The 22,301-nt window shown below is 36.1% G+C and overlaps 3 protein-coding genes across 6 annotated transcripts; 2 read left to right on the top strand and 1 right to left on the bottom strand.

Moving 5' to 3' along the window:
- The first annotated feature begins 72 nt into the window (after positions 1-72).
- Positions 73-10,455, top strand: LOC105458376 (phospholipase ABHD3). 2 transcript variants are annotated; one of them, XM_011703646.1, is made up of 8 exons: positions 73-277; positions 2,622-2,735; positions 8,084-8,253; positions 8,396-8,606; positions 8,731-8,843; positions 9,016-9,250; positions 9,645-9,810; positions 9,897-10,455. In XM_011703646.1, exons 2-8 carry the CDS (start codon positions 2,634-2,636, stop codon positions 10,064-10,066), a joined length of 1,167 nt encoding a protein of 388 aa, XP_011701948.1. In that variant the 5' UTR covers positions 73-277; positions 2,622-2,633; the 3' UTR covers positions 10,067-10,455. The 2 variants fall into 2 exon arrangements, with proteins under 2 accessions (XP_011701948.1, XP_011701939.1); XM_011703637.1 differs by having other exon boundaries at positions 2,221-2,735.
- Positions 10,456-11,324: 869 nt separating this feature from the next.
- Positions 11,325-16,489, bottom strand: LOC105458361 (prolyl endopeptidase). Of its 3 annotated transcripts, none has more exons than XM_011703607.1 (13): positions 16,328-16,489; positions 15,766-15,879; positions 14,933-15,156; positions 14,414-14,601; positions 14,093-14,318; positions 13,651-13,810; positions 13,371-13,571; positions 13,106-13,288; positions 12,758-12,871; positions 12,413-12,561; positions 12,120-12,332; positions 11,699-12,026; positions 11,325-11,593 (listed from the first exon to the last, which is right to left on the bottom strand). In XM_011703607.1, the coding sequence occupies exons 1-13, from the start codon at positions 16,463-16,465 to the stop codon at positions 11,528-11,530; spliced, it is 2,304 nt and encodes a 767-aa protein (XP_011701909.1). In that variant the 5' UTR covers positions 16,466-16,489; the 3' UTR covers positions 11,325-11,527. The 3 variants fall into 3 exon arrangements, with proteins under 3 accessions (XP_011701909.1, XP_011701925.1, XP_011701916.1); XM_011703623.1 differs by lacking the exon at positions 16,328-16,489 and adding an exon at positions 16,094-16,293; XM_011703614.1 differs by lacking the exon at positions 16,328-16,489 and adding an exon at positions 15,946-16,084.
- A 4,925-nt stretch (positions 16,490-21,414) lies between these two features.
- Positions 21,415-22,269, top strand: LOC105458352 (lipoyltransferase 1, mitochondrial-like). The gene has a single exon (XM_011703595.1). The coding sequence runs from the start codon at positions 21,701-21,703 to the stop codon at positions 22,229-22,231; it is 531 nt and encodes a 176-aa protein (XP_011701897.1). The 5' UTR covers positions 21,415-21,700; the 3' UTR covers positions 22,232-22,269.
- The last annotated feature ends 32 nt before the right edge of the window (positions 22,270-22,301 follow it).

The following is a 22,301-nucleotide window of genomic DNA, read 5'->3' as shown; positions in this document are numbered from 1 at the left end:
GTCAGGGCCGCATTTATCCCTCCTGTCGTCCCCGTTGCGACGTTTCCTTCAGGAATTTCCCGTAAATCTCGATATCGATAAACGCGATAAAACTGACGTGTTCATAATAGCTCGTAAAATGAAAATTTGTCACGGAACGATTATAAAATCAATAGCTTCGCGCGAATGAAAAGTTCTCCAACGCGAATGAAGTCTATTGATATACGTAATATTTATATAAATGTTTCTTTTCTTCCTGCTCCACCTCTCGACGTTCTCAGCTTCGCGAAATTGTTGAGTAAGTATAACGAGTGTTTTTCCACACATAAACGATTTTTTTTTTTTCGTGTCTGCTGTAACCAACATCGATGAAATCGTTCGGTACGCTTTAAATCGATAGAACTATGCGGCGCTCGCTATTATTTTCTACTATAGTTTGCTCCCATTACGTCTACAGGCAAGTACGGCTCTGATTGTTGTTGCGTAACAATCCGCAGCGCGCCGACGTCACGCGCGCGACGTCGCGCGCAGCGTCGGCGGAGGCCATACCTCGTATCTACCTCGTGTACACGTGCGTCCTACGGTGTGCTTGCGGCGCGTAACGCGTTTGCGGTTTCATCGAGAATCTCGTGTTTATACATACGAATATACATATGAATGTGAATGCGAGTACGAAGGGGAGAGAGAGAGAGAGAGAGGAAAAAATCTCAAAGCGACGAATTTCGACGGTAAATTCCGGTAGCGATTTTTCTTTTCGCGAATACGAGAAATTTCCACAGCCAAAAACTCGCGTAAAATTATTATGATTTCTTAAGATTCTCTGCTTTATTAATGATTTTGTCTTACTGTTTGACACTTCCACTCTCCAATTCTAAATTCTATCTCGCAGTCATCAGTAAGTGTAATAAAATTCGCGTTCGAATGTGAAGGCGGATATAGACTTGTTGCAGATACCCGTGTATCGTATCAAGGTTGCATATCAATTCAATGATACACGATGTGCCTTATTGCATATTATTGTATCACAACTTTAATACGCAACACTCTCTCCGTCTACACTGATATGCAACGATGATACGATACGCGGACACGCAACAAGTCTGTATCTACCTTAACGAAACGTAACGGAGCTGTTTTCTAGACTCTCTTTTGTCAGTGTTTATTTTTATTCGATGATTTAATGATTTTAATGCAGCAAGAGACGAAGAAAATAAAAAATATTAATGTTTGAATTTTTCATGCTTTTTTGCATATGTTAAACGCACACTCAGAGAAAAAACGTAGTGGTGGAAACTAAAAAGTGACAACATATATAAATTTGAATTTATGTAGAATTAATGTACAATCGTTAACATATTGGTTGTGACAATTTTTTTATAGGTTTTTATTATATATTTAATGTATGTAATATATATTTTATAGCTAAAATATTTTACAAATGCGAATCACGATGGTGGATACTATCTTTAGTCTAGAGACAGACTAATCGTGGTTTGCATTTGCAAAATATTAGTGCGTTTGAAAGCCTATTAAAAAAAGTGACAACTGTATAAATTTGAATTTATATAGAATTAATGTACATATAGTCATGGACATAGATAGACATATCGGTTGCGACGTTTTTTTCACAGGTTTTTATTATATATTTAATGTATGTGTAATATATATTTTATAGGTACTAGCACTACAAACGCGCGCTTCGCGCGCACTATTTAACTTCTTATTATAATTTACAATTACGTCAACCTCAATACACACAACTGTCAAAATGCAATGTCACAGCCGCTTACGCGAAGTAAGCGCAGCGAGACAACCAATCAGCATCGCGGATATCTTTTTTAGATAGGAGGAACTAGCTAAAATAGACAGTACCACCAATCGTGATTCGCATTTGCAAAATATTAGTGCGTTGGAAAACCTATTAAAAAAAAAGTGTCGCAACCGATATGTTCACGACTGTGACATTTTGATTGCATACATAGTCAAATAATTTTTTAAATGTTTATTGCAATTATAAAATATGTATATATTCAACTATGTACATTAATTCTACGTATGAAACTTGTATATTTGCAAGTCACTTTTACTATATTATAATAGTCGTCAACTACGTTCTTCTCTCTGAGCGCGCGTGAAAGAAGTACGTCTGTCGTAATCGCGTCTGCTTGTACAAGCGTTTCAATATATGTATATTGTCATGAAAAAAGCTCACACATAAATCACGTCTCTTTCTCTTTTCAGCCGAAATTGTTCGAGAAACCGGGCAGCTCGTTACGAGTCACGATCCCGAAACGCGCGTGCGCGCTATAGGAGCGGACCCGCCGCATTCGCGACATTCGCGTGCGATCGAGAGCCTTCGGATACGTCGCGCTATCCGCCGCGGGCATCTCCGCTTTATTGGCGACGGCGTTCGGCCCGATTAGTCGGCCGGTCGACCGCGTCCAATTTATTCGTGCGGCATGCGCGCGGCGGCCGAGAACTCCTTCACCGGCTCTCGTTCGCGACCGCCGCTCGTTAACCGCCGTCTATCGTGCAGCGAGCAAGATCCGCCGCCGTCCTCGCCCCGACCTGAGCCTCGCCGTCGCGGCGACTCCAAAGCCGGCTGATCGTATACATATATCGGATTTTTATACCGTCCACAGTAGCGCGCCACGATGTTGAGCCTCTTCGAGAGCATCGCCGACATCCCGAAGCTTTACTACGGCGCATTGCTGGGCATCGGCTTCTGCATCTATTATCTCTGCGAAGTCGTCAAGGTGAGTGTAAATATATAGATTATAAAAAATAGAACGATCGATCGATCGCGAAAATCAATATGCTGATATGAAATGACGAAATACGATCAAGAGAAAGAGGGAGACAGTGAAGGACTCGATCGATCGATCGATCGAGGAAGGAAATTTTAAACGTGTTCCAACATGTTAGGCATGCGTAATTTCATAATTGCATGTTATTCGGAGATAAATTAGTATGTAGATTGTGACTGTTACCGTCGCAGGTAGGTATTTTTTCCTCAAAACTTGCCTTCAATTAAACGAGATTGGAGTCACGATGACTTGCGCGAAATTGAAAAATCATATCGGTGTTCTGCAAGCAATAGTAAAAGAGTGATATCGTGGACACGATCTTAACGCAGCATCGTCGCATATACGCATGCGTGCACGCGTGCGATTGCACATCGCTTCTTCGTTATCTAAACACTTGTTTTCGGCAGAAATCACCGCAGCGTTATTGCATCTTTCTACGATCTTTTACGTTCTTTGAACTATGTTTGTATGCGCCGAATAGTTGCAGTCACGTGTACCCTCGATATAACATATATATTCATGCCTAAAGCTAGACAATCTCAAGTTGGACGCGTCGCATTCAGATTTCTGAATATCGCAATTGTATGCGACGTTTTCGTATAAAATTCATTTTCAACAATATTATTTATATCAGAAATATTATTCGATTTATGATTTTATATGTAGACGTATATTCATAATTTTATGTACATGTATATATGGACTACGATGTGTTTCAGAATTAAATGTCTTAACTTAAAACATATATTTTGCATTTTAAAAAAGAAAAAGAAGAGATTTTCCTCTGCAGGTATGCCCATAAACGCTTTGCTTAAGAGATAAAAAAAATTTGCATCTAAACATTTTCTAGATAAAATTTTACAAAATTATTATCAGGTTATAATAAATAAATTAATAGTACATTTGAACTATTTTATTAGAAAATATAAACAATTTTAACGTAAATATAAATTTGTTCAAAGTGATGGCCTTGAATATTGTAGCAGGCTTGGCATTTTTCTTTTTCTAAGATAACGTTTAGAAAACAAGATCTTGAAAAACACACGTATATATTTTAATATACATATATTTCACATATATTCACAAAATTGAATACATATTAAATAATTAATAATGTGTTGATTATTCATTGTTTTTTATTGTTTTTTTATTATTCTTTAGATATAATTCAAAATTGAGCACAATACTTTGTTCATAATTTTATTTATCGCATAATGCAATTAATACAATTAAAGAATTGGAATAAAAATGTACGGGGTGCTATGATATTTTGATTCGCAAATTTCGGGACACCCTGTATAAAAAAATGTATTAAAATACAAACGTATATTAAAAAGCAAACAGTATAAAAAGTTTTTTATTTTATTGAATTAAATTTATCAAATTAAAAATGCGCGTCAGATTTATATTCTGAAATCTGACGGACACATTATAGATCGTTTAAGGTGGGCTTAAGACACATAATATAAATAGAATTGTCTCCTATATTCTCCGATACGAATTATAGATGATCTAAAGCAGGCTTTATATAGACGATATTCGTAGTTGTTTTTTTTCTTGAGGAAGATTTATTTACGTGTGTTTGTTATTTTATGCGTATACATTATCAGTCATTAACGTTTAACACGAAAGATAAGATACAAATTTCGAAGGTAAATAATAGTTGCACGATATTGATTCTCTGGTGAAAAATAATTTTCCGACTTTTTATCAAAGCAATTATTTTCAACGTCTACAATGTGATCGAAAATTTCCGACTTCGGATGTAAAAACGTAGATGTGATAACAAATGCAAGGTTTTTTTGAAAGACGCGAAAAAAAATTACTTAGTGTGGGCAGGGAGTCGAGAAAATCACAAGGTCTCGAAGCAAGATAAAGATTTACGTGACGACACGCGGAAACGAGACGGCATCCGCGCGCGATAAACCCCGAAATAGGGCAACTTATCGTTCGTGCCTCGTGAACGCGCGCATGACGCGTTCATTGACTAACGAGTCGAGGCAATGTGACTAAATAGCGCCCCGAGCTGCGACATCTTTTATATGCGTCAACATTTATACGCTCTGAATGACAAACTTAATCTTTTACGCGAAATTAAATAATTCGCTTGTGCGCGCTCGCGACTCGACCGCGGGATGTATGTAATCTGACAATTTCGTCCCTTTAAATTAATCTTATTGCTTTCGCATGCGGCTCTATATTTACGCGCTCGAATAAGTTTTCATCGACAACATCCTTAGAATTCTCTTCGATTGAACCCAAGACAATAGCTATAAGAGATTAGCTAACACATTTTTTGCGCAATTTCGTATTATTTTAGGAATAGCGAAATGCTCGTTTCCTTTCGATCTCTCTGTGCAAACATCTTTATAGTACCTTTGTAATATCTTTACAATATCTTTGTATTTTTCAAGAATTTTTTAAGAAGGCATTATGTATATTGATTATATGCTCTTTCAGTTGATTATGGATGTAAAGAAGTTCACTCAGTATATTAATTTTGTTGAAATCGTTATTATTTACTACTCGACGAGGTCTTGTCCTTTTCGATATGCTAAAATTATGCAAGATTTGACTTTTTCGATTTCACACGGTTCTGAAAGCGAGACTTTTGAACAACCGTCTTATATATATGCAAAAATCTCAAGCGCATTGCTGGAAACCCAATCAGCGTTAATAACAGAGGATTAATCCGATTTGCCTTCGCACGCGAATTTAACAATACAAAGGACAATCCGTCGCACGTCGCTATCACTCTCCAGTTCGCTCGGCGAAATATGTAGCGGGCCCACTGTTCTTGTCGTTGTTCTTTAAAGAATAAAATTGCAACATTTAGAATATCATGATCATTTACAATCAACACTGTCGCTTAACCATAATGACGAAATATCTTACATTGTTTACATGCTATTTATTTGAAACATGTATAAAATACAATGGGAAGAGATAAGATTAACTGCATGCTTTATCGCGTTTATCAAAGCAAAAGAAGGAACTCATTTTGCTGTAAGGATTTTTATATATACATTTCTACCTTATGTCAATTTTACGCATAGTTTTCAATCAAAATACATATAACTGTATGTGTTACTGATAAAACTGTCTCAGTGCATATTTGCAACATTTTAATGATATATAATTTACATGTATTAGCGTAAGGCAAGGTGAGACAAGGTGACTTTTTGTGATGAAATAATTTTTATGCAAAACGAATATTTGCATCTACTTCAATTTTATATGAAATATAGTACGAGAGTTCGATACATAGACAGGATTTCCGCGATGCACGTTCGAACTGACGTACGACCCTCCATAGGCGACATCAGTCACGAGGAGAGATGCGTCATTTATTAATCTGACCTTAAAACTGTAGGCATTCGTCCTGTCACATATAATGTGCAGGTGAAATGACGAATGTAAAGGAAGGTATTGAAGGAAAGTATTGTGTAGATTATATGAGTGCTAATTATTAATTATATTAATAATGCCTCTGTAATAATGACGTAATGCTGTACCAATGAACAGATTCACCTTTTATACATTTATAAATGACATTTTTATAAATGGATTGGAAAATTGTATTGGAAAACTATATAATATTTTAATAAAGTGCAAAATAAAAATTATATTTACAGTTACTCATTAGATATAATTATTTGATGTAGAGCTGATTTTTTTATTATACAAGAGCTCCTTTAAAAAATTGAGAGTTTATAAATAAAATTTTGCTATTAGATCAAATGTAATTATCGAATGATCTTTTATATAAAAAGAAACTATTTTTATTTATTTTAGTATTGATTACACTAATGTTACTTTCGCGATATCACGAAACTAGAAATCCTTAAAATCGATTTCGTATTATGTAAGTATGTCTAGGTATATATAGAATATATCCTAAAAATAAAACTGAATGTGTTTTAAATAATAATGTTAAATAATAACAACAGTTCAACAACTTAAATCTAATAATCTCATCAATTTGATATGAATGCTTTCACAATATATAAGTAACTGCGATAAAATGTATGATTAATTTCCCACATAACTACAAGTAATTATATTATAGATTTATTTTTAATAATTTTTAGATAATATAGATTATACACACAATATTGTGAAAGATTTTGTGGAATTTTCCTAAACTTGACAGAAACAGTTAAAAGAGATTATTATTTAAAGAGATTATTTAAGTTTCTCATCAATCGCGAACGGTAAAATGTCAAATCATTATAATTTGCAAGTAAAATATGTTCTTATCGCGTGTTCCTATCGCACAATACATCTACCAGACAACAACACTTGAAAAAAATTATCATTATTTTGTTACTTTATTCGTTTTATAAGGTTTGCTTTAAAGTCTTTGAACACAACTTTAAACTCTCATTTCTTTATGTTATGTTTTATAATATTATACAACGAAAATTTAAATATTACTTAAAGGAATTATTTTTTTTATATTGTGAAATGTAGCGCATAAAAGGAAGCATACAAATCGTGTCTTATATTTTTTATATTATATAAGTCTTATATATTCTATATTACAAGTACGCATTGTACAATATATGTATATATATATATATATATATATATATATATATATATATATATATATGTATACATAACATATATATATAACATTGAAATTTTTTCATTAATCGCATCCTCTACATATTAACGAAATCAGCCGTGCATAAATGAGAATTAATTGTAATATAATTACAATGCAAATGTGCATTTCATAATTCATGAACTAATGTATATCATTTGTGAATCATTGCGCGATTTATATGACAAAAATGCAGCATCTAAGTTATAGTTTATTAATTAATATTCATTGAAGGAGAAAGAAGAATTATAATAAAGTCGATATGAATAAAATATAATTATGTTATTAAATTGATTTTTTAAATTAAATTTTAATCGAAAAAAATTAATTTTTAAAAATTAATTTTAACATGACTTGTTCATTTGTTTGAATTCTCCTTATAACTTTTGCCTAAAACATTTTTTTAAATAACAAATAGTTCGGGAGATAATCGTATGAAAACATTATAATGGGTCACGCTGATTCAAATTAATATGTATATTTATAGCTTGTATTTAGAACGTACTTACTACGCTGTCATTACGCATATAGTTTCCGCGTTACATATATTAATCATAATTATAATCTCAAGATTCTAATGTTAGCACGCTAACATCATTATAAGCGCGTTCTGAGCCTATATAACGTATATATATATTTTTTGTTATCTCATAAAAAAAATCATGGACAAAAACTATTACGTTTCCAGACACCCTTGCTGGTTTGCGCCAATGGACCATTCCGCTCGTTCTTGGAAGTCAACATTCCACTCGTGCAAAATAAATTCTGGCCGACGTTATGGTGTTTCGAATCGCGAGCGCAGACCATTATAGCCAGTCTTTTGAGATCTCGGATATTGCCGAAAGTCGAATATCGCAGGTTGGTGGAAAGATAAACGCAAAGAATAATCATACACCTATATAATTGTTCATCGAGCACTGGGCTTTAATTTAGAAAAACAAATAATGCGCGTCACCAATCAAGCGATCGAGTTATAGTCTATAGCACTCTCTTTATGCAGAGAAATTCTTGCTTTGTCTGACGGGGGTGAAGTGGCCTTAGATTGGGCCGAGAAAGATTGCTCTATCACGTCGCCAATCGTCGTCATTTTACCTGGTCTCACAGGCGGTAGTCAAGCGGAATATATCAAATGTCTGGTATCAGCCGCGAGAAAAAATGGAATACGATGCGTAATTTTCAATAACAGAGGCTTAGGTGGATTGCAACTCAAGGTAAGACTTATTCGTAGATGGCGACGATAATTCTTGCAATTATTATTTTTTATTGCGGGACTTTAAAAGCACTTCCTATAAATACTTTCTATAATAACGGAAATTCTTCTTTTGTTACTTTTAGACTCCACGAACGTATTGTGCCGCTAACTATGATGATTTAAGTGAAGTCATAGAACACGTAAAGAAACTTCATCCTCATGTACCTCTCGGAGCAACCGGAATCTCCATGGGAGGGTAAAGATTATATTTTTTCTCTATAGTTTATCCTTCAATCAATAACTAAATTATATATCTCTACGAAATGCCTAGAAGCAATATACATATATTCGAGCGTTTAATTGTATATATTAATAAATACAATTTTTATGTAAACCACTTCATGTCTTTTTTGTTATGGTATGCGCAGGTTGATCTTAGGTAATTATTTAGCCCAAAAAGGTTTAACAGCAAGGACCAAATTAAGAGCTTGCCTCATTATCTCGGTGCCATGGAATGTATTTGCAGCAACGAAAAACACCGAGGAAAATTATTTTAATCTAATGCTGAATAAGCATCTAGCCAGCAATCTGTGTCGCACAATACAGCGGCATCATACTTCTAGCATTGGCCCTTTCAATGTGGATATCGACACTGTTCTTAAGGTATTGTTTTTAACTATATACATATATTACGAATTTGAAAAGATCAGATAATATCGCGAATATATTTTTTAACTTTTCTGACTTTTCTTATGTTTGCGTCAAAAGATAAAATTTAATGGAATGTATATTTTCAATCATGTATATTTACAAAATTTACAATCTCTTTTAAAAGTAATTTATATATCGTCTCATCTTTTTTTTCTGTCGCTTTCCGCTACAAATACGATTTCGCAAAAAAAAATATCGTGGTCTATATTCAGATAATAAATTTTTTACTCGAACCTCAATCAAGATTAAATTAGAGATTACTTCATCAAATATTTGATATCATCTGTCTGGCACTCTGAATGTGACTCATGCATTAATAATTATTGTGAATTATTATGTCCGATAGAGCCAAACAATAAGAGAATTCGATTCGAACTTCACGGCAAGGCAGTTTGGATATAAAAACGTTGAAGAGTATTACAGTAACGCGACGCTTCACGACAAGCTGCATCTAATCCAAGTTCGGACTTTGTGCCTCAACGCGGCAGACGATCCGTTTCAACCATTGCAAGGTGAGATATAAAATTACGATAACAATCATTTAAGTGTTTTCGTTACGACATTATTTAACAACTCTGTCTTTAAATAAATGTCTTAGCGATGCCTCTGAAGGAAATAAGCCAGACAAAAAACGTGGCTGTCGTGGTAACGTCGCGCGGTGGTCATATTGGTTTCCTAGAAGGCGTTTGGCCGGTCAAGGAGGAGCAATACATGGGAAAGTTCTTCTCGCAATTTTTCACGGCGATGTTCACAAGCGATTTCGACTAACACGTACTTGATATTATCTATAGATTGGACTCGAGTAAATAGTATCGTAAGCATTAATATCGGCTTCCTTGATTTGCTATCGTCTGGCGTCAAGAGATACGATCGCGATATCGTTTATTTAATTTTCTTACAAGTTAAAATGTGATATCAATTTCAACATGATAACTCTATCGGTTTTTCATACTACGGTGCAACGCAAAACTTGGAATTGCACTTTATAGACCTGAAAGAATAACTAATTCCGAATTTTATAATGTAATGTTTGTGACTGTGAGATATTGTTAACTAGGCTCCACACTTATCAAGCAAAGATTTTTGCTCATGACAATGCGCATTAAAATTATTCTTGTTAATTATTTCTAGTTAATAAAAATTGATTTTTATAAAAATCTGTACCACTGATCAAAATTTTTTCCTCTGATTAATATGTAAAATTATCGGCAAAATCGATAATATCGAAAATTTCTTTTATCTAAGTTATATATTAAAATTTATAATCAATTTATTTATTATAATTTATATATGAAAATAAAAATTTAATTCTGCATTTATATCGAATCTTTTCAGTAACAATTGAAAGCAAAAATATATTTTTCATTATATTATTTAAGAACAATAATTGATGGAAGCATCAACAATCATTCAAAGAAATGCGATTGTTTTATGACGTGACAAAATGTGTAAAAAAAATAATATAAATAATGCAAATAGAGCTTTTTACTTGCTGACATATTTCTGGAGAGGGGAGAATAGCTAGTTCATGATATTAATACTGATATAAGTATAATTGAGGAATTATTCACCAATTTAGAAGTGATTTATTCGCCACCCGTCGAGTCGCTCCATCGAGGTTACCTTCCGATTGAATTTACAATCGTAACTATACCAAGGACACTTGCCTCAGTATAAATATTGCAAAAATGTTACTACTATCTCTCATTGTGATATTAATAAACATAAACTATAATATGTCGATGAATATTAACGATGTGAGACTTCATGAGCTATTCTCTAAGATCTTACTTTTTTACCATTAATTTTTCTCTTGTATAGGTAAAAAATATCAAGATATTTTTTCACAGAGACGCTTTAGTTAAAGGCAGCTAATTATTACGTGTTCTAGATTTAGATTCTATTATTTTCAAATGAACACTTAATGTTTCATTCAACGTTTCTCAAGCTCAATCATGCGATCGAGTTTTATATTCGATTTTACGCTTATTATACATTTTTGAATGAAAGAATACAAACACTGTCGTAAAATACAAATTTACTTGGTTTTATTTCATATAAACACATCATTATAAAAGAATTTTCAATCAAAGCATACCTGATTTTACAACAATACGTTGCAATATACATGATAATCGCACAAGCGCAATTTAGTCGCATCACATTACAATCCCTTGATTTTGGATTTTATGCAAAATTGAGTTTTACACTCTTTTCTCTGAGCATTAATTACAATTTAAATTTCAAGCCCAAGGAATGCGCGATAAACGATAAAATGTCGGTGCTTTCTTCAATCTAAAATAAAATTTCATTATGTCCAATATTTTCTAAATAAAATATAATCATTCGCACAATATGTTATATATATCTTAAATATGAATCGTTTACAGAAATATTTACCACTTTCATCGTTGGCTTTCCACTGCCATGTCCTGCCTTGGTATCTATTCTTGCGAGTAAAGGATTTTTCTGTTTCGACACATTTCCAAGTGTATACTGAAGAGTGGCTGTTAATTTAAGAGTGTGCAAAGGTACGACACGGTCATCGTGATCGGCAGTCAGAAGCAACATCGCTGGATATTGTACATCTTCTGGTGGCACTTTTACATTATGTAAAGGTGAATATTTCAGCAAGTTCTCGAAATGCTTGGCATCGTCGGAACTTCCGTAATCCGAGACCCAGGCAGAACCGATAGTAAACTTATGAAAGCGTAACATATCCATAACTCTGCACAATTTAAAAAAGAAAGTTAACACATCATACTTATGCCACAGACATCGACAGCGTAAAAATAAAATTTAATCAAAAGATTCAACTAACCCCACTTGAGCTATGGCGGCGCCGAATAGATCAGGTCTTTGATTTATACAAACGGCAACAGCCAGACCACCGTTACTGCCGCCCTGAATCGTCAATTTCGCAGAGGTAGTGTATCCATTGTCTACAAGATATTTGGCTGCATATTGAAAATCATCGAATACGTTCTGCCTGTTAAAGAAGCGTCCCGCATTGTGCCATCGTTCTCCGTATTCACTACAACAATAAATGGCATTCTTTTTTAGTACAGATAATAGATATTTTTATAAATATTTTCCCCGTATTGCCTTACATACCCTCCTCCACGAACGTTAGCAACAGCAAGCATCCCATTGAAATGTTGTATAAAGACAAGTCTTGTAACACTGAACGTAGGTTGGATGCTTGCATTGAAACCACCATATCCATAAAGTAAGCCTGGCATAGTTCCATCTAACACGGCATCCTATATAAAAAATATTTTGACAATTGTTCAATTTTAATATCAATTTTAATATTAATAAAGAAACCCACACATACACATAGGAAAATTTTTTTAATAATCTTAAACCATTCTTAAATCGCTGTATATGTTAATAGAAGACCTACAGTTCACATAATAATCAAGTACATCTCATTGATTTTTTTTATAACCTACGTACATTTTTTGTCACTATAAACATGGGTATTTTTGTACCATCCTTGCTTGGATAAAATATTTGACTAGTTTTATATAAACTGGCATCGAAACCCTTCACTTTGATTTCTCGCAAGATCTGAAAACAATACCAATCATCAAATAAAAAACAACTCTAAAGCGGCGTCTATAAAGAGACTTATTTAAGAAAAGTGATCAATCACAATCGATCATTCTTTTCACGTTCGTGAAATGAATAATCAACTATGATCAATTATTTTAAATCTTAAGTCTCATTGTAAACACCGCATAATAGAAAATGTATCATGTTGTATATCAAATCATATACTTATAGCATTTGAAAAGTACTAACTCGTGGCTCCTTTTCTTTTTTTAAATCGATTGTATATATAATTCCTGGGGTTAGGAATGATGTAAATTGATAAAATATCTCAGAATATTTCTTCTCTCCCGAAAATCCGACGACAGTGCCGAGATCAAGAGGAAACTTTCTAAGAACTTTACCAGTGTTCAAGCAATGCAGTTGCAAAATGTTCTACGAAACGTTTGATTATTAGCGTCTCTTCATTACAGCAATCAATCTGAATAATAAATATATACCTTCGGCATATATTTACCTTAACATCTTGTATGTAACAAGCAACAAATTTGTCTCCATCCACAGGGTTAGCCCAATCTAGTACATTTTCAGAATGTTCTGGCAAAAGGTCGACCCACTTGTTTTGCTCATAATTCAACAAATCTATAGCTATCAATTTATAATTAGGTGCATTTTTATTTGTCCGGAACACAGCTTTGCTACCAATATTGGTCACGTACTGAAAATACACGAGAATACGGTAACGAGACATAAGCATAAGAATATTTAAGAAAAAAACCAAAATATTCATTACTAACTTCGTAATCAGCCTCAAGTTTGTCAACAACCTGCGTCAAAGGCAGGCTGTTCTTTATTTCCATTCCTTTTTTCAATGGTGTGAAATATACTAAATTATCTCTGCAATCCTTCAGAGGAGTAACAATGAGCCAATCGCCACAGTCAGACACTTGTGCACCTCTGATAAAACGACAAGAGATTAATCAAACGCATATACAAACAGATCGATTTCTCTTATCTTTGTGCATTACATGAATATGTATAGGCTAATGTTGACAAATCTGAATTTGAAGTATGTAATTTTGGATATATTTCAATTTACTGTTGGTTCGTTTAATTACTTGAATTTATGATTTAAAAATATATTCATAACATATACACTTTAAAAATATCTAAACAATGGCCAATAACATATCTTTTAGTAATATAAAGAAATCTAAAAACTCAAATTAGAAAACTTACATTCTCCACAGTGGTTCTTCGGGAAACTCAACCGCGACAACATCATCCGATTGTGACGTACCAACAATGTGGTAGCATAATTTTTGATTTTGATTACCTAACGTTTCTGAACCGTCAGTTTTTCCCTGCTGATCACGATATTGTCCATAAAAGATACCACGGTTGTCGTGAGTCCATGCAATCGGTGAAAACTTGACTTTTTCCAAAATTTCTGAGTACTTTTTACCTTCATGAATATTATATAAATTTTGTATACTTTTAATAATGTATTGTATTAGAGCAAAACTTAGAGCAAGTTTAAGAATGTTAACGTCATCTTACCGGTATGTGTATTCAGGAAATGAATGGTACTCCAGTCGGAACCACTTTCAGATAATCCATATGCAAAAATGCTACCATCTTCACTAAAACTACTACTGGTAATTGCAACAGTTCCATCCTCGGAAAGAGTATTGGGATCAAGAAATACCCTTGGTTCACTTTCAAGAGTATCTTGTACATATAAGACACTGGAGAAAAATTAATTAAGTTAAAACTCAAGCTAAAACTTACGAATGTATGTAGATGTACAATCATGGACATATCGGTTGCGACATTTTTTTTTTTAATAAGTTTTGAAACGCACTAATAGTTTGCAAATGCAAACCACGATTGGTGTACTGTCTCTAGATTAAAGATAGTATACCATCATGATTTGCATTTGCAAAATATTAGTTACCTATAAAAAATATATATATATATATTAAATTATATATATACTAAAAACCTATGAAAAAAAAATGTTGCAACCGATATGTCCACGACTGTACATATATTGACAATTAAAAATACAAATTATACCTTTGGTTTTGCAAACCAGTATTTTTATAAAAGTAATACTTTCCGCCATGTTTGGCAGGGCACGAATACTTAGGAAAATCCCACAATTGCTTCAAACGATCGTGAATATTGTCACGTGCTTTATACGCAGTTAAATACGGCTTAGTGATAGCGTTTTGAGCATCAACGAAAGCTTTCGTCTCTGCCGAATCTGGATCTTCCAGCCATCTGTAGGGATCTCTTATCTACAATCAGAATAATCCTTTATATAACATTCTTATCTACAATCAGAATGATCCTTCATATAACATTCAAATGTAGGCTATTTATTACTATTTAATTCATTATTATATCATGTCCTAAGATACATATTAAAAATCATCCCTTCTTGAATAACTGCAGTGAAAGCAGTAGCTGTACTGAAATATTAAATTTTAACTTGTTCTTATTATATATTTACATCTATCTGCCTTCATAATCTCTGTGTAAAGACTAATTGTTCTTCGATAAGGTAACGACTATGTTTGCACCGTACGTTTAGTTCGCGACTTATACCCTATATTATTCGACCTAAATTTGACTTAAACATGATAAATAAGTTGTTTATACCGTCATGACTGTCGTGTTTAGGCTGAATACAGGCCATAAAGGGTGTAGACCGCGGACTGAGTAACATAACGGTGTAAACATAGCCAATGTTAGCGTTTATTAGAATACTGTTAAGATTTAAACATATTATTTGAATTAAACAGTAATACATATCACTACACGTTGAGCGTTGAATATCTTTATATGAAAGCTAGGTGGACATTTTTTTTTATAAGACTAAAACACTCAACGTCACGAATCCTAACCTCAATGCCATGGTAATCGTCGACGACGCTCTCGTCCCTGCGCGCCTCGGGATACTGTATCCTCGTCATAATTCTCGACCGAGCTGCGTCCTCCCGTGTACGATGAATCGCCGCCTAAGTGCAAAGAGAAACTTTATCCAACGATATTCGCGCACGTGCGAAGGCCTCTTCCCCACGTACGCCGCTCTCGTCACCGAAGCAAACACTGAAATCACGTGACCCGGACTGACCGCTCGACGGGCGTTCGCTGTCGGAAACTCGACTAACTCGAGTCTCTCGATGATAAGCAACTTAAAACAGGGGCTCGATTCCGTCGGTCGATAAGTACCTGCGCGGACTATTTAGGCGACCTTCGTTCCCGCGGGCGAGTGCGCGACGCGGGCGGCGAGAGAAAGAGAAACGCCAGTCAGGATCACGTGATCGTCGGCGACGTTTCACGGACGTTTGTACACTTATTTGTGCGCGATTTGACGGATTAAATGCGCGCACACGCGGGGAAGAGAACTCGCGCGACGCGAATTAATATTCCAAGCAAGGTAATTTGCGAGTGTGAATCGCTCACCGGTGCAGCCGTGAACGTCGTCACCCAGCGTGCCGCTCGCGAATCCCCGCGATTGTCAACAACGCGCCGCCGTGCCCGAAGTGCCCCCCACTGGAATCCCGCGGTGAGCCGGCCGAGCGGACGTATTGCCGCGCGCATCGTCCTCTCGTGGTGGCTCTCGTCGCGCCTCGACAACGGAAAGCTCGGAAGGAACACGTGTCCCTGGCCGCGACTTCACTTCCGCGAAGCAGCGACGCGGCACGTTTGAGCGTTTGCGCGTTCGACGCCAAGACGGAACGTGTGTATACGTCCAATCGCCGCGGGAACGAAGGTCGAAGCTTCAATGTTTACACTCGTGAGTTTACACGCCTTCTTACCTACTTCCTTTCCTTTTCCGCAAAAATAAAACGCCTGATCGATTCTATTTTGGATCTTTTGATTATACTCGCGCAGCAAAAGATATAACATTATTGAATCTTTGAGATGATTGTTTTTGAAACTCTGTATCACAGAGACATAATATCGTATTTTTATTAGTTATCATCTGCTCTTATAATCGCAAGATAACGTCAGCTAAATTTATAGCATAACTAAAGAGAGAAATAAAGCGGCAATAAAGAAATATTTTTACAGGAATATATTTCGCGTGTATAATTGTAGCCTCCTACGAGACTTGGGTTTCGAAGAATTAATTAATTCTATTTTACAACCATTGCCTTTCTATATATTGCTAACGCGATTAATCAATTAATTATCAACTATCAATTATTAATTAAAGCTATTAACTGTTCGATAAAATTATTCTCTTACTGCTTACAGTTGTGTAATGTGCAATATAGGTAATAATAATGCTAGTGATAATTTTATTGCACAATCGAATATTGTACACGTGATGAACAAAGAGATGAAAAATTCAATGAAAGAATTGAATGTATTAGTATTTATAGTATCGGTTACTTAACATTCCCGTCAATGTGGCCGCAACAAATAGGACGGCTCGGTTTTCATGTTGGTTAGTACATGTAATTACAGCACGTGTCCTCTTCAAAGCTCACATATTATGACTTACAATCCACGTCAGATCTCAGAATAGATTTCTACTTACAGTTTTATATAAGTATCATATCTCTTGACGTTCATATATGTACATTTTATTTTATATATAGTCGTATTCAGCTGAAAAGAAGCAGCTGCTGTTGTAAAATTCTTTAATATGATTGGTTATATTTAAATCCAGTGAGGAATTAAGTGCACGAAACAATCACATTTAAAAAATCTTACAGCAAGGCCCGACAGCAAGGCACCAACGTATTATTTTGATTTTAGACGAGGCTTTAAACTCTTTCTCTCTCTTTCTTAAGGTTTTAAAAAGAAACAAACACAATTTTAAGTCTCGAGGCTGGATCAACAATGTGCTCTTTGCTTTCGGCTTTTTCTTTTTACCTCTTTGCAACTATCGACAATTGTGTTTTTTGTCATATGTTTCTTGTCTCTAACGAAATTTATCAACATTTATTTCGGGCGAAAATGAAGGATCAAAATATAAGAGGCAAAAAGGCAATGATGATAAAAAGTGGTAAAAAGCAAAAAACAAGATGCAAAGAGCAGAGATTGTCGGTCCAGCCTAAATAACATTAATGTAATCAGGCCCAAGTTGCAAAGCTGCTTTTTCTGCTGAGCACAGCCTATGTATGTAATTTTGATTATTCAAATGTTTTTTTTTCGCGTATTAATGCGCGGCATGCAGAGTAGGTACTATCCTAATACGATCATCTAATCTAATTTAAATTTAATAACGGAGAATAATTCTAATGCATGTATTGCGCGTCCCGCGAGTAAGCCGAGATGCCCGCAGGAGATCTCAAAATTTTTATTAAAATTATTCGCAATATTTCGATCCTTGGCTTCCTGCGTTGGAGCATCATTTGTAATGTGAGTGTATCAAAGATACATTAAGCCCGCTCGCAACATATTTGTTTGCGATCGTAATTCGAAACCCAGACGCGCCAGTCGCTTCTCACTCTCACTCTCTCTCTCTCTCTCTCTCTCTCTCTCTCTCTTTGTCTTTTCTTTTTTGTTTCTTCTATCTATCATCAAAGTTTCATTCCTTTCCCAAGTTTGTGCCTATGTCTTTTTTTTACAAAAAGAAAGCTATACGTGGAACTGAAATGAACGGATGTTTTTCTCGCACGATTGCCGAGTATCAGAAGAAACCGCGATATATTGAATCGTACGTTAATTATTTAACACTCGACGCGATAATTATCGGGAAGTGATACATTGACCCGTCGGGATCTAGTCTCTCTCTCTCTTTCTCTCTTTCCTTCCTTTTTTTTATCTTATGCACGCGTGTAACTATAAATTCAACGTCGGCATTGCTAGCCGCGGGGGGTAGTAGAGCGCGGGACGTATCTCCTTATCGGCCTCAATTGCTGCTCCTCCCTTCTCCCTCTCACTCTGTCTCGTCGTGCGTGATAGTAATTGACACGTGAACGAGACTTTTCGCGAGGCGGTACAACGCACCATACTGCGAACGGCAGTGTCGTAGATATATCGACGGCGGCAGTGATTAATATTATCATAAATAAATGAGAAGTTGATCGTGAAAATAGAGAAAAAAAAAATTGTCTCAGTTAACTCGAACCTCGTCCAAGTACATATAACGCGATGACTGATAATGTACGCTGTTTTTGTCCCCCCTCCCCCCTCTCTCATCACTTCTATCATTATCGGGTGTTTTTGCCAGTAAAATATACATGCAATTTTGCATTTTCTACTGGAAACAAGTCTCGAGGACGCGTTAGTTAGGAAATGCAGATCCACGCGAAGTATGTAATAATATATACTGTAATCGGTGTTATGGTACAAATTCCTTTTTCGCTCGTTTAATCTCTCATCTTGTTATTACCCACGTTTCACTGTAATTTAGTATGCTATAAGTATAGCTTTAGTATCTAGAATATGTAGATGATCTACAATTTATTTGGAATAGAGTGAAAGTATTTTTTTTTTCTTTCTCTGTGCTCTCAACGCTACACCAAAATTATACAGCACACACATATGCACTTGTTGGATTCGAGGTAAATCCAAGGTTAATTTAAATCAACATATTAGAGTTAAATTTAAATAACTTCGAGATTAGGACAGTACTGATGGCCGTTCCTCGATAAACAAGGAATAGTTTGCGCTGCATTACTTTACGCTGCATGTCGAAGGTTACTGTATGCAAAGTTATTTAATGATGAAAACATAGTATAAACATTTTGATAAAATATCTGATGTTAACACTGTGTTTTTTACGAAATATTAAATTTATTGAATATTGCATCGATCTGGTCTGTTATGCCTCTTACGCACGCAACAGTGGGGTAGAAGATTTGTTCTTTGTAACTGAATTTTTCGACTTTTTGTCATTCCTTTTTTTTTTACTTCTCTTGACGTCTATACTAACGAGTACTTACTTCACTTAAAATGTGGAAGTAATGCAATTACGAAAAAACAAACCTGAAAGCAATACACGTCGGTTGAATTCGCTGTTACACATATATACATAAATGTATAGATAAAAAATTCTTATTTATCAAGAAATGTAGTTACGCATGCTGTGTCCAAAGAATTGAAAACAAAATAAAATAAACGATTTGGTGTTAGATTTTTTCAGAATTCCAATTCTGTTAGAACACCTTTCGTGAGACTACGTTATATAATATATTTCATTAGAATATTATCGATTGATTATGCCAGTTTCTTGTTTCTTTTTTTTTCATGAAATGTGAATCTTTTATAAGGCTCTTCATTGATATTTCAATTGAGCTTTCACGCTAATTTAATCAAACTTAAATTATTAATTAATATTTGTTTAATTGTTTTTTTTTTACTTAATTCTTTTCAGTTTCGAGAATAGATTAATTTCTATTATAGAGTAAATAAAGCAACCAATCTCTTGAGTAGATATTAATTTTAATGATTCTAACCGAGTTATTAGTGAAGTTTGATCGAATTAAACAAGACATCGAAAAAGTGATTTGCGTATTTGAGCTCCTTTTTGCAGATATGTGAGTGAAGATAAATGAGAGAGAGAGATAAAGAAATAAAGGACAAAGTACAACTTGCAAATTTTTATCCGTAATATCCCTGCCGATCTCTACAGCCAAACATTAATAATATTAATAATATCTTAGAGCCAAACGTTAATTACATCTCAATTAAAAATAATCCGCAGTAAGCGGGGAGTCGTCGTAAAATATTTCGCGCTCTTTATCAATGACATAATAAAAAGTTATGAAACTCCTGAGAAAAAAGAACGCGCCAATGATATTTACTTCTCGCCCGACGTTTCACGCGCGGCCACGTATGTTAAGCGAGAGAATCGGTCGGTGCAGCCAGACGTATCGCAAACAAGACGTCTGGCGATAGCACATGCGCGCGCGCGCGCGTGATTATTTCATGAGCCGATGGGGGGCCCTTATCGCGATATTTACGCGCCTGGATCGAAATTCGGTCGCACGCGGAGGGCAGGCGGAGCTCGTTGGAGGTTGGACGAGAAGAGAGTGGCGTCGCAGCTCAGTATCACGCGCCCGTCAGCTGTACTTTGTGCCTCGAACCTCTAGATAACCTCTCCGCGAACTCCCCTCTCCGTCGACGAGCGGAAAAGGCGACGGGGTATCGTATAAAGACCAAACTCGAAGGCTCCCTCGTCTCATTCCACGTCTGCCAAGTGACACAACAGCCAATGGATATTGGATTCACGCACCGTACGAAGCGACCATACGACTCGGAGGAGTTATTTGTGTATCGTAAGCAGTAGGGAGTAGCAGGCCGACGCGTAGCCGACGGGAGCTACCAGAGAGAGAGAGAGAGAAGAGAGAGAGATTTAGACCAGCCGTACCTTACCTTCGGCGCGGGTGAATTTAACTCGGTTCGAACTGTCAGCACACGGAGGAATGCAAAAGGACTGTCGAGATTGTCTGGGTATCCGGTACCGCATTAACTCCCTGGACCAGACCTGGAAGTGGTTGCACCAGACCATCGCCCTGCACGACTACCTGATCTCCATAACCGCGAGCGAGACCAACGTCTCCATGTGTTTCCCTCAATAGAGAGAGAGAGGCCGCTCTCTTGAGTAAGATCGACCATCTGATCCAAGGCTGATCTCGCACGAGGTGACATTTCGGGAGCCTCGCGGTGCACATTAGATCCTGAAATATATATATACATATATATATACATACATATATGTCATACATATATACACGCGCGTGACTTCGCGTCGCGGTGACGTGGATCCGTAAAACGGATCGAGTAGTCTGCGAAGTCCGACCGCTCGCAACCGACGCATATAATACCCAGGGACCAGGGTATTCCGCAATCGCCTATCTTCACACGCCACACGCAATGTCCCTGTCCGCTAGACTGCTCGCCGCTGTCAGGCGCTGCGCGTCGCTCGACGGTGCCCGGCACCAGGTGGTCGCCAGGTGCGCGTCGACGTGCGGCGCGCGCCGCGACAGCGACAGCACCATCAAGAAGTCAGTATTCATATCGCAATCCACGAATGTGTTCGTCAACCTGGCGCTGGAGCACTGGCTGTATCGCAACTTCGACTTCTCCAAGCATCACGTGCTGCTCCTCTGGCGGAACGACCCCTGCGTGGTCTTCGGCCGCCATCAGAATCCCTGGCACGAGTGCAACGTTCACGCGGCCGAGAAGGCGGACATTGCGCTGGCGCGCCGAAACAGCGGCGGCGGTACCGTTTACCACGACAACGGCAATCTCAACCTGACGTTCTTCACTCCGCGTGAGCGGTACAATCGGAAGTACAATCTCAACATCATCACGAACGCCTTGTTTCGCCAGTGGGGCCTGAAGAGCGTGATCAACGAACGCGATGACATTCTGATCAATGGAGACTGCAAGGTACTTTTTTAATGCAACGTATTTACACAAAAAGAAAAATTTATTTCACTTACGTCCAGTAATTCGAAATCAAGTATTAATT

The sequence above is a fragment of the Wasmannia auropunctata genome, unplaced genomic scaffold (assembly GCF_000956235.1).
Source record: "Wasmannia auropunctata unplaced genomic scaffold, wasmannia.A_1.0 LD336101.1, whole genome shotgun sequence".
Taxonomy (NCBI): Eukaryota; Metazoa; Arthropoda; class Insecta; order Hymenoptera; family Formicidae; genus Wasmannia; species Wasmannia auropunctata.
The sequence above is the reverse complement of the archived record's forward strand: the minus strand, read 5'-3'. Positions and strand labels throughout refer to the sequence as shown.